The 12,676-nt window shown below is 35.7% G+C and overlaps 2 protein-coding genes and 2 non-coding genes across 4 annotated transcripts; all 4 read left to right on the plus strand.

Annotated features, from left to right (window-relative positions):
• The first annotated feature begins 228 nt into the window (after nucleotides 1–228).
• Nucleotides 229–2,493, plus strand: LOC111918045 (rRNA 2'-O-methyltransferase fibrillarin 1). The gene is made up of 7 exons (XM_023913705.3): nucleotides 229–354; nucleotides 431–774; nucleotides 865–960; nucleotides 1,042–1,119; nucleotides 1,208–1,384; nucleotides 2,034–2,102; nucleotides 2,182–2,493. The coding sequence occupies exons 1-7, from the start codon at nucleotides 333–335 to the stop codon at nucleotides 2,356–2,358; spliced, it is 963 nt and encodes a 320-aa protein (XP_023769473.1). The 5' UTR covers nucleotides 229–332; the 3' UTR covers nucleotides 2,359–2,493.
• On the plus strand, nucleotides 1,619–1,690 carry LOC111918076 (small nucleolar RNA snoR60). Its single transcript, XR_002859087.1, has one exon. It is a non-coding gene; the product is annotated as a small nucleolar RNA snoR60 (small nucleolar RNA).
• LOC111918077 (small nucleolar RNA snoR60) lies at nucleotides 1,809–1,880 on the plus strand. The gene has a single exon (XR_002859088.1). It is a non-coding gene; the product is annotated as a small nucleolar RNA snoR60 (small nucleolar RNA).
• Nucleotides 2,494–4,489: 1,996 nt separating the features above from the next.
• On the plus strand, nucleotides 4,490–5,015 carry LOC111918067 (uncharacterized). The gene is made up of 3 exons (XM_023913731.1): nucleotides 4,490–4,630; nucleotides 4,723–4,871; nucleotides 4,985–5,015. The coding sequence occupies exons 1-3, from the start codon at nucleotides 4,490–4,492 to the stop codon at nucleotides 5,013–5,015; spliced, it is 321 nt and encodes a 106-aa protein (XP_023769499.1).
• The last annotated feature ends 7,661 nt before the right edge of the window (nucleotides 5,016–12,676 follow it).

Here is a 12,676-nt window from a genome sequence, read left to right on the forward strand (position 1 = left end):
CTCATTTTAATAGATTTTAGAAAATATTTTGTGAAAGAAAAATTCGTAGATACTATTACTAGCGATCATGTATATCCACAAATTAAATACGATTTACAAAAAACAATAATGTTCTTTGAAAGTGAGTTGGGCTAATACAACATAACTGGCCCACATTCGCCTGTGTTTGGGCGTAGCCCAATTAACAAACAAACAAAATATATTAAAAATTCTTTAATAAACAAAAACCCTAAACCCTGTCCTTATAAAATACCCAATTCGCCGCTCTGCTTTCCCATCCACCCCATAAACCCTAGAAATTTTCTCTAACACAAAAAACGCCTTCAGCAAGTATGAGGGCACCAATGAGAGGAGGTATGTTCTTCTACATCCAATTCAGTTATTTATCTTTATTTTTCAGTTAACTAATTTGTTGCTGTTTGATTTACAGGACGTGGAGGTGGAGGTTTCAGTGGAGGACGTGGTGGTGGAGGTTTCAGCGGCGGTCGTAGCGGCGGCCGTGGAGATGGAAGCGGTAGAGGAGGAAGGGGAAGAGGAGGATTTGGTGGAGGAAGAGGTGGTGATATGGCTCGCGGAGGTGGAAGAGGTGGCGGCAGAGGCCGTGGTGGAGGTCGTGGTGGTAGAGGCGGTGGAATGAAGGGAGGAAGCAAGGTTGTAGTTGAGCCACATAGACACGAAGGCGTGTTCATCGCCAAGGGCAAAGAAGATGCTCTTTGCACCAAAAACATGGTTCCTGGAGAAGCTGTATACAATGAAAAGAGGATCTCTGTTCAGGTATTACAACAGAGCACCACCGACTATTTAAACTGTTCAATTTAGCGCATATATTATTCATTTTGACATGCATCGATTTCTTCTCATCAGAACGAAGATGGGACAAAGGTTGAATACAGAGTATGGAATCCGTTTAGATCAAAGTTGGCTGCTGCTGTTCTTGGTGGAGTTGACAACATCTGGATGGTAAGTTTACTTCATAATCAATTTCTCAGAGATCTATAATGCTATTTTTGTGTTGACATTTCTCTTTTTTATCTGGTTTAGAAACCTGGATCAAAGGTGCTATACTTGGGAGCTGCATCAGGAACCACCGTCTCTCATGTCTCTGATCTTGTTGGACCTGTAAGTAATTTTCGATTCACTTTGAGTCATTTCATATATTAACAGTCACCATTATTGTGTTATTTACTTGTTTTTGTTTGATCAACAGACTGGAGTTGTGTATGCTGTTGAGTTTTCTCACAGAAGTGGTAGAGATTTGGTGAACATGGCTAAGAAGCGTACGAATGTGATTCCTATTATTGAGGATGCAAGACATCCAGCCAAGTACAGGATGCTTGTTGGCATGGTTGATGTCATATTTTCTGATGTTGCTCAACCTGATCAGGTTTGCTTTTACACCTATTAAGACCACATTAATGTTACATTGTTATAGGTTGATTAAATAAGAAATCTTTTCAAGTTGCATCACATTAATCTTTAACCTTTTTGAAAAACATGAAAACATTTTCTGTTTTGCTTTGTATTTCTCCAGTTTCTAAAGATTTTTCAACTTGCTAAAATGTGTTTTTCAGTTAGTTTTTAAAGATATATGTTTTGTTTTCCTTTTTGAGTTACAATGTAGCATATGATGAGCTTACTCGGATTCCCCTTCAGGACATCTTGGATGATGCAAAACCGAGTTTCTGATGCATCTATTGATTTCTATATTTATATTTTCAATGTTTTTTGCTGTCGACTTTAAAGATTACTTTTTAGACTTTGTGTTTATTATTAAACTAGTTCTTTAAATGGAAGTCACTTTGACTTTCAAGTGCATGATGAATTTACTCGGATTCCCCTTCAAGACGTCATGAGTGATGCAAAATCGAGTTTCTGATGCTTCCATGATGAAATATTAATTTTAATTTCTTCATATCTTCTGCCTAATTTTTATAATTGGTAACGAATTCTGTAACTCTAGTATATCCTCATGATTATTATTTATTCAAACATCACTACTTATTTATTTATTTATGTCTTTTTTGTAAAAACAGGCAAGAATTCTAGCACTGAATGCTTCTTATTTCCTGAAATCTGGAGGCTATTTTGTTATCTCTATCAAGGTATGTTTTCTATATTTTTTTAGTTATTTCAACTTAATTTAGTTTTTGAGTAAGTAGTTGATTAATTTGAATGGTGTAGGCAAACTGCATTGACTCAACAGTTCCTGCTGAAGCTGTGTTTGCTTCTGAGGTGAAGAAGCTTCAAGCTGAGCAGTTTAAGCCAATGGAGCAGGTGACACTTGAGCCATTTGAGAGAGATCATGCTTGTGTTGTTGGAGCCTATCGTGTCCCAAAGAAACAAAAGACTGCAGCTTAATAGATTAATGTTTCTTGTTTACACCAAATGTAATGAAACTCTCTATGGGGTTTGTGATTTTAGGTTTGTGGATTTGGTTTCGTTTTTGTGACTTTTAATAGTTTATCAGAATAGTGGATTTAATTTTTGTCTGTACTATGTTCTTTGTGGTGAGAATGATGGAAATTTTGTTATGCCAAAGCGACCTTTATCTTTTTGTTGTTGTCATCAACTCCCATCACAAAGTTTAAGGAAAGAGTCAAAAAATAAATTCAACTCTCTACTTTGTAATAATAGGAATGCCAACACTCAACAATGTTTTTTCTGAAAACAATAGGGTATAAATATTTGACCTTGAAGCGATTAGTTAAAAGCTTTTTAGACATGACTTCGAACATGCAACCAATAAAGAGTAATAAGGCCAGTAATCTCTAAGGGAGAGAGGATCACAAACTTTTGGGATTAGAGAGATGAAAGGAGAGTTGCAATCCCTTTGATGAACTTAATGGAATCGAGATTTATGATTATCTTAATATTGTTTTAAGGATCTCAAAGTGTAGGCATTAGGTCTCATGGCCTTCTCATTACCACAAGCCCAATCGAATCTTGATTTCCAACTCCAAGAAGGGGTTGTAAATAATGGAGCTTTCGTTTTAACGAAATGGTTTTGAAGAGAGAGAGAGAGAGCTAACTGGATTTGGGGCGTGTTTGTCACGGAACTTTTGGAAGCGTTTTGGAGCTTCTAGCTTTTAGCTTTTGACAAAACGCTCTAGTTTAAGCAAAAAGCTTCGTTTGGCGGTACGAGCGTTTAACTTTTAGTTTTAACAAATGTTCCGATTCTAAAAGCTACTTCATGTAGCTTTTAACAAAACGCTTCGGAGCTTTTGAAATCAATTTTCATAATTATCCTTAAAAATATATTTGTATATTTTTTTTAATTTTTAATTAATTGTCATTTTATGTAATTTTATATATTTCAAAAGCTTCCAGCTACTTTTGCCAAACATTCATATGACAAATAAAAGCTACTGCTTCCCGCTACCAGCTAACTGCTACCCGCTTTCAGCTAACATCTATTTTGCCAAATACGCCCTTGGTCTAGTGAAGGAGGGTTTATATAATTCATTAATTTGGTAGCAAAGAATCTCCAAATTCCATCTTTTACCTAGCACTTTAATTTTTTTAGGGTGTTGGATTCTTTGTAGCCGTATAAAAGGATTAGAGAAATTCATAACCTTGTAGGGAAATTTGGTAATTTTAAACTCAGTTTTGTCCGGTTCAATCCTAGTTTGATCAGTCTCGTTCCATTTTGTACCATTACCCAACGCACACTATCTTATGGATTCCAGGCCTTTTCATCTTGACAATGATAAATCTTGATCTTTAAGTTATATTGAAAATATTATTTTTAACAATTACCTAGAGAACAAGGACATAGAAACCAAATAAGAAATATTTTCAATGATTAATTAAAACATGATGCACATTCTTCTTTACATGGTACCATTCTTAAGTAAGAAATATGAAAATATATACATCATTTGGATTTGATCTAAATCTTTAGATAGATAATTCTCGATATATAGATATATAGATAATTATGGATTTGAATATTGTACCGATTTGTATATGATTCATTTGAATTAATTATTATTTACTGTCATACCGATATATAATTATAACAAGTTTTTTTTTTTTTTTTTTTTTTTTTTTTAATTTTTTTTAATTTTTTCTATTTAACATTCTAATTAATAGCACGATTATGACACTTGACAAAATCAACATTTCTTTTTGACAATTAAACTCAAAAATGGTTGTCTATCATAAATTTTACCTAAAGTAAATAAAAAAAATCATGTTCATCTGCTAATTAAAAATAAGGGCTTTTGACTTAAAAGTCCCTAAGTTTTCAAAGTTTGTTCGGTTTAGTCCCTGCGACGAATTTTGGTGCGTTAATGCCCAACATTTGGGCTCTTTTTGTCAAAAAAACGCCATATAGCAGGTTTGGAGTCGGTCATCCGGTGACATCCAACCTGTTAAAGAAATACCCTTATAAAAAAGGGAATCCCAACGAATTCCGTCCCCCCTCCCTTATTTACGTAGCCCTTCTCCCTCATTTACGTAGCTTTAATCAGAGCATCTTCATGCACCAATGGCTGCATCGTCTTCAATCTCAACAACTTCATGCAGAACGAAACTTGTTAAATGTTATTGTGGTGATGTGTGCTACGTAGCAGTGTCAAGAACACCAGATAACCCTGGTAGAAAATTTTGGGGATGCCCTAATTTCAAGGTATTTTGTAATTTTTGTGTTAAATTGAAATGATTACTATTAGCAGGGTTTTAGGGTTTTGATTACGCGTTTTTCTCCCTTTTATTTTCTAGGAGTCTTCAAGGTGTCGTTTATTCAACTGGATGGATGAATGTGGGAACAAATCTATCCAGCAAGAAGATGAATTGATGGGTTTGATGAAGATTGTTGTAGGGTTGTTATTGTTTAATGCAATAATGCTTGTAATTGTTGTCCTAAAAATGTAATTTAGGTATTGTACTTTTGCAATGTGGTTGGTAATGTAATGAAGTTGTGTTTTGAACTGGAATCACTATAATTCAGGCAATGATAATGTAATGATAATCCTTTTTGTAGTCTTTCTAATTTGGTATGTGCAAAGTTGTAATTGGTAACCCACTTTAGGCAGTGAATAATATGCATTGAATAATATCAATAGAGGGCAGTTTAGGCATTGAATAATGTCATGACATAGGGCAATTCAGATGATATAATTCATACAAAATTAAGATGTTTTAATCCATACCAAAGTATGATGCTATAAAGCATAAAAAACCAAATATCAGATGTTATAATCCACACCTAAGATGCAATTAACCAAACCTATTGTAAGACGCTATAATCAAATAATAGTACCATAAACCATATTTCAAAGAAAAGGGGCATGCATTACATAAAGTTTCATATAATGTTTCATGTAGCAATCATCCAATTGTGCCAAAAAGCCTATCAAGGCAACATATAAGGCAACACATATAACAATTGGATGTATGCTGCAAAAACCAAGAATAACAAAAGATATACAAAAAGAAGGCATCATATGCCAATGATTAACACCCTACTTCACCCCTTTTCATAATCACTACCCACTAATCCAACTTGACAAGTTTGGTAGCACTGGAACCACTACCATTTTTTTCATACACAGTCTTCTTCAACTTTAGCTTCAATATCCTCTCAAAAGGTTTCCTTTTCCTATGCACAGGTTTGGTAGACAGGTTTGACAAGTTATTGACTCTATCATCCACTCCCTCAATAGCAGCTTCAATCCATGCTTCCACTTGTACCTCATCCACTACATGATTATTAGCTACAACCACTCCCTCATCATCACCTTCACTCCATGCTTCCCCCCTGCATCAACTCCTCCATCATCAACTTCATCATCATCAAACACCTCAACATCATCTGGATGCCCTTCTTGATCTTCTAATTCATGTTAAGGCAATATATGACATGTAATTAAAATATGGGACAAATAGAATAAAATTGAATTTAAGTAGAATAAATAGAGACTCAATTACCAGTTCAACAGGTGCCATGTCATCTAATGACATTACTATCCTTTTACTCCCTTTAATTTCACCAACGCTATATCCTGACTCTAGTAGCATGGCTACATCTTCTTCATTCACTTGGATTTTCTCAGGTATAACATCATCTGCATTACCTTCTAGAAACACATGTTCTTCCTCTTGAATGTCTCTAAGAATTTCATTTATACCATCCTCAACATCATCAAGAGTTTCACTCAGCTTTCATGACTTAGATTTTCCCTCAACAACTTCATCTATAACTTGACTGACCATACCCTCATCAACCTCTTGTTGTCCATTTTCCTGATTTTTCCCTTCACCAACAAGTTTTTGTCCCTCAATCTGAACTTGTCCCTCATCCACACGTTTTTCCCCTTACCTCCAGCTCTACCTCCACCCCTTCTACTATTTATTTTTCTCCTTTGAGCAGTTGCTTGATTTGGCTCATTATTGGTTTTTGTACTCCTCCTTCTAGTCTTTCTCCTAGAACCAGATGCTTGATTGGGATCCACATTTTGATTGATTGGAGTTTCAGTTGTTGCACTTTCATGTTCCTCTTGGTTTTTTCTTGGCCTACCAATTTTTTGGGTACATGTGGAACTCTTGGCTTTGTTTCACTTGTGCAGCTTTGTTGGTTATGTCCAAATTCAAAGCAATTACCACACCTCACAGTTCTGGATACTTTAACTCTTGTAGTAGCAAACTTGGTCTCTTTTTCACTTGAATACCTTCACCTTTTGGAGGCAGGTCTTCTTGGCATTCTTCTAGCTATTGGTGGCAAAGGCTTTTGGAAGGGAGTTTGTTCCCATAAATTGCTCCCATTGACAGACATTATGTTACTTTGGTAACATTCAATAAACCTGTCTTTTGAGAAGCATTCATTAACATATCCATCAACTGTCTTATAGATATAGTTAATGGCAACATGTGACAACCCGAAATTTCAATTCTGAACAAACCATATCAAGCCAATAGAAGTAGAGCAGTTACAGTGAAAACTCAAATTTCGAGTATAAGTTTGGCAGTTTTCAGGATTGTACATCTAAGGAGATATTAGGAGAGTGGATGCACTAGGGTTTTGTGCAACACTGTAAATCCAATACTCTGGGACATTAGAATCCATTCCGAGAATAAAAATATTTTCTGCCAAAAATCTCAGGACTATAAATAGAATTCTGAACCAAATTGATTCATTAGTTGAATTCCAATTAGAGAAAAGCCAAATTCCCTCTCACGGATCTTCGAGTTTTCATCCCAAATCGTGAGTACACTTCTCTAGTTGTGTTTTAATGCTTGTTTTATGCTTATTAACATAGATTGTATGTCAAATACATGAGATCTGGGAGTTTACCGCCCAAGAACGTTCATGGGGAGTAAACTCCAAAATCAAGCTTAAAAGGCCACCTAGTCCCATTTCCTTGTTAGGCAACTAGTTAAGGATAATATGTATGTACATGTGAGACAAGAAATCAACCAAGAAACACCCAAGTTAGGAGTTCACGGCCCAAGAATAGCTTAGGCCGTAAACTCCCATGTAAGTTGCTCAAATGGTGCTTTTAAGGCACCTAAGGCTTGGACACTATTTTAGACTAATACCCTAAAGTGTTTAGTACCTAGAAAACATAAGGAAAACACAAGTGTTGAAGAGTTTACGGCCAAGAGTGGTTCTTGGGCCGTAAACTCCTATAAAGGGGTCAAAGGACACCCTAACACCTTCCTTGAGCCATGAAACAATTTGGGCATGTACCTAAATAAGTTATGGACTAGTCAAAACATTTAGAACCCCATGAGTGAGGGAGTTTACGGCCCAAAAGGTTCTAGGGTCGTAAACTCCATAAAAATGGTGCCAAATGTGCCATAAACTCTTCTAAAGACAAGTACCAAAGCCTAGTTTAGTTCCTAGAAATGTTTGAGACTTGAAAACATCATAAGAACCCTCCCAAGGGAGTTTACGGCCATAAACTCCAAGGGAATATGGTCTATGGGCCGTAAACTCCCCAAAGGAGTCAATATGGTACCCAAAAACTTGTTTAAGCCTTGAAACAATTCCCCACTAGAGTTGTGATAATTCTAAGCTCCATTTAGGCCTTGGTTGAGAGTTTCAGGAGCTTATTCCCCTGGGCCATAAACTCCAATGATTATGGTCATTAGACCTTAAACTCCAAATAGGGTCATTGCACTCCTTTGTTGCAACCCATTAGCCTCCTAGCACTTGACCAAAAGTGTTTTCCTCGCGTTTAAATGTTTATACTTGTATAATTAGTGTTTTAATCACTAATTATTTATATACATATGTTTTCATATGTAATTAGGATCATTGTGTGTGTCTAAGTCTTCACTTGACACCAAGCACTTGTCCGATCCTTCCGTACGATAACAGTCCGTTCAATTCCAGTCACTTACTGCAGGTGAGTTCATACCCCTTAATCAATGTTTTAAATGATTTTAAATGTTTTAATGGGGGGGGGGGGGAATACAAGTAGAAAACAGTATGTTATTAAATAAATCTTATGTATTTTATAACTGTGTTTTCACTCAGTAGGTTTCACAGATTTCAAAAGGTGACACATGAAGTGGTTTTCTATCTTAAAATACCTTGATAACAAAAGTATTAGTTTTGAAATGTTTATTAAAATGACATCAAGTCATTCTTAATTATTGTTCAAAATTCCTAGATATCTTGCAAAACCATTATTTTACCTTCTTGAATCAAACTATACTTATGCACATATGTTCATATATATGTTAGAGATTATAGTTTTCACCCTTCATTTAGTTGCCAATACTCTTGGGTAGCAAGAGTGCCTAAACCTACGTAAACAACCAATTACTTTCTAGTTAATTATCATAGGGATAGTTAGAAGATATCAAACATTATTACTACTACAAGGGATCACACAAGAGTCAGTTCATACATGAGTCTATACCAATACCTTACATGATACATGAGTACACTTACTTAGGATTACCTGATACATGAATATGTTTACATATACTTACCTGTTACATGAACACACTTACATGAATACCATACAAGAAGACTGTTACTTAGGTACATTATCCTGTATTTACTTACCTGGATACTTGTACTTAGAATTACCAGGATGATTTATTAGTATTTACTGTGTAAATTATCTTTCCTACCCCAGTTCAATGGGATAATTCGGCGGGACTTACCATTCCGAATCCCACTGATTAGCACCAGTGGTCGATGAACGTCTACGGATGTCTAAGGTTGTCACTTATTTAGTAGTTAGTGACGGGACTAACCATCCCTCTGTCCACTGTTGCAACAGTGGATGAGATGTGAATCTTCGGAGGATCATTAGGTTGACGATCTGTATTAAGAGATCGATACGGGGACTAACCCTCCCTCTACCCTGCTGCCGCTACAGAGGATGAGGGGACACTCTTCGGATGTCCATAGGGTCTATCTTTCGCTTCGGCGATGTCGTGTTTTTCCTGGTAACCCAAGATAATAACACTTACATGATTATATTTTTCCTGTTTACTTTATTTTGTGATACTTTCACTTAAACGATGAGTTAGACTAAGTACTCTAGTACTAGTCAATAGAAAGGAAAAACTATCATATTACTTACAGAACATTCGAGTCTTGGTAGAAGACTACTTAGCCATAACAGAACATTCAAGTCTTGGTAGAAGACTACTTAGTCATAACAGAACATTCGAGTCTTGGTAGAAGACTACTTAGTCATAACAGAACATTAGGGTCTTGGTAGAAGACTAGCATATCATTTTCCTATTTTACTTTATTTTGTGAGATATTCACATAAACGATGAGTTAGACTAAGTATTCTTAGTACTAGTCGATAGAAAGGAAAACTATCAATTTTCTTACAGAACATTAGGGTCTTGGTAGAAGACTATCATATCATTTTCCTATTTTACTTTATTTTGTGATATATTCACATAAACAATGAGTTAGACTGAGTACTCTTAGTACTAGACAATAGAAGGGAAAACCTATCATTTTACTTGGTCATAACAAAACATTCGGGTCTTGGTAGAAGATCGCATTTCATACTTATATCAACTGTTCTATTTAAGGATTTATATGACATTCTTAACAACATTCCAAAACAGGACAATATCATGTAAATACTTATGAATTCACCAGCTTTAAAGCTGATACTCGCTTTCAAAATAACTCGTATTCTCAGGTCATCAGTTAGACAGGTGCGGTGGTCAGGTTTTTGAGAAGATGGAGCACAGACAAGACTCGCCTTATTTTGATTATTCATTTTATTGATGTACATTATGAAAGAACACACATGTATTGAAACTCTACTTATAATGCAATGGATGATGTTGTTGCTTGTTTATTATATTACACTATTGTGATACTGTACATGACGTCCTCCACCCCTGAACGTTTCCGCTGTTCGTGGTTTTGGGGTGCGACACAGCATTTGCATGAACACAAGGGATTCCAGAAAGATCCCAAAGCCTGCATGTGCAAGTCCTGGCCTCCAAGTCTACCTTGAAACTTTTATAATTGAACCTAGCTTCAAACACCGAACCTTGGCTATGAATAACCATCCAAAAACTGAAATTAGCACATAGATTTAAAAACATTAACATAAGAGCATTGATTTATAAAATACAAATGCAATTGGCTAAATAATACATACTTCATATACTTCCCAAAAAGGTTCATTTTTTTCAACACATTTGGGCACACATTGGACTTCCATTTGTTACACTTATCAGTCATGTGAGCAAACCTAACCATTATGTAGATTATTATTTCCTCAAGCATTGTTATCAAAGGTTTTTTCCTAGCTTCTATTATGATGGAGTTAAAGAATTATGAGATTCCATTCTAAACTGCTTCACATGCAAACCCTGGAGTAAAGAAAGCTCTGCACCAAGTTCTAGGATGTTTGGACATCAAATACTCATATACACCAGGACTAAGCTTCTTTATTTCACCTATATGTTTCTTGAAGTCTCATTCTACGCAACTCATTGATGAAGCCCAAAAAAGTCTTTTCAATTCTAATTTGGTGTAAGCCTTCTTGAAGTTTTCATAAATATGTCTAGCACATTGTCTGTGCTCCACATGTGGCAAAATGTCTTTCACGGCTTCCAGTAAGCCCTGAAACATATAAGTACATTGAATATTAATACAAAACATTTCAATTATATAGTATATTAATACAAAACATAGCAACTAAAAGTACCTTATGTTGATCTGATATGATAACCAACCCTCTACCACCATCCAATATTAGATCATCATGTGTGAGCTCTAAAAACCAAGTCCAATTAGGTTTATTCTCTGCATCTACAACAACCCAAGCTATTGGATAGACTTGGTTGTTTGCATCCCTTGCAATTGTTGTCAACAGTTCATCTTTCACCTCACCTTTCAAGAAGCATCCATCTAAACCAATCATTTTTTTACAACCACTTTTCCTTCCACTACTTAAAGCCTTAAAACAAATATAAAATATGTAGAAATAACTCTTTCCATCAGGGTTGTTGATGACACTAACCTTGCAAGTAGACCCTGGGTTTGATCTTAAAAGCTCATAGAAGTAGTCCCATATTCTTGCATAATGCTCATTTAACTTTCCTTAAATTAACTCTTTTGCCCATTTTTTTGCCCTCCTACATTGGTTAATAGACACATCACATCTAAATGTCCGTCTAATATCACTTATCATCTCCCTAAGCTTAAGCTTTGGCTTTTTTGCAATCTCAGTCATGTAATGTCTCCCAATCCATTTAGGAGACACAATTGAACCAAACGTGAATGGCCTAGAGCATTTGTGGATCCTAGTCATAGTTTTGATTTGTAATGACCTTTCCTTGTACATCCAAGCAGCATGCAATCTAAAAGGGCATTGGTTGTCTTCATTACTTTTCCCACATTTTGCAACAATTCTAACACTATCACATTTGGCAAAATATATTTGATACCCATGGGACACAACATAGTTTGCAACACAAAATTTAAGTTGCTCAGCGGATTCAAATATATCGCCAAATTTTGGTTCCATCTTGTCCCATTTGATGTTAGGATCATGAACCCTATACTTAGGTTGTACTTCTTCCTCATCATCTTTATCACTTTCCTAGCCATTTTCATGATATACTCGTGCTCTCATTTCATTAGACATACTTGCATTACGAAGATTAGCATCATTAAGTAATACATTCAAGAAATTATCCTTACACTTATCTAGTGCGCTCACGAACTCATCCTCTGGTTCATGGTCCATGTAAATACGATGTAGTTCAAAGTCCATCTCGTTCAACCCAGCAAAAAGGTTCGTTCAAAGCAGCAAATTGATCGTTCCATTCTTCTTCTGATGAAGCCATTCTTCACTCCTACATAAAATCAAGGTTACATAACGTCATTTTAACTAAGAGATCAAAGGAAAAAAATGAAAATTTAGTCCAAAACCGTAAATACCTAACATGTGATGATCTTTACTTGACTTACACTATCAACACTGATTATCGTTTTCTTCTTTACTCGCGCTTCTGATAACAATCAAACCCTAAAAAGCTCTGAAAATGCAGAGAAATATGGGCGACAATGATGATTTTTGTGGAGAAATGACGAAGACGTACGTTTTGGTGTAAAGGTGATGGGTATTTGTGTTCTCGATATCTAACGGACAAGATAACGGGAGTAAATGAGAGGTGTGTCACCGGATGTTACCGGATGACCTGCTAAATGACGTTTTTGACAAAAAGA

This window comes from Lactuca sativa, chromosome 9 (assembly GCF_002870075.4).
Source record: "Lactuca sativa cultivar Salinas chromosome 9, Lsat_Salinas_v11, whole genome shotgun sequence".
NCBI lineage: Eukaryota > Viridiplantae > Streptophyta > Magnoliopsida > Asterales > Asteraceae > Lactuca > Lactuca sativa.

Excerpts from the sequence above, each read along its gene's own strand:
- LOC111918045 (XM_023913705.3), top strand. The coding sequence starts at position 333 with ATGAGGGCACCAATGAGAGGAG. Across the intron at positions 961-1,041 it reads GAGTTGACAACATCTGGATG|AAACCTGGATCAAAGGTGCT; the intron begins GTAAGTTTACTT and ends TATCTGGTTTAG. Across the intron at positions 1,385-2,033 it reads ATGTTGCTCAACCTGATCAG|GCAAGAATTCTAGCACTGAA; the intron begins GTTTGCTTTTAC and ends TTGTAAAAACAG.
- LOC111918067 (XM_023913731.1), top strand. The coding sequence starts at position 4,490 with ATGGCTGCATCGTCTTCAATCTCAACAACTTCATGCAGAACGAAACTT. Across the intron at positions 4,631-4,722 it reads GGGGATGCCCTAATTTCAAG|GAGTCTTCAAGGTGTCGTTT; the intron begins GTATTTTGTAAT and ends TTTATTTTCTAG. Across the intron at positions 4,872-4,984 it reads GTAATTGTTGTCCTAAAAAT|TCTTTCTAATTTGGTATGTG; the intron begins GTAATTTAGGTA and ends TCCTTTTTGTAG.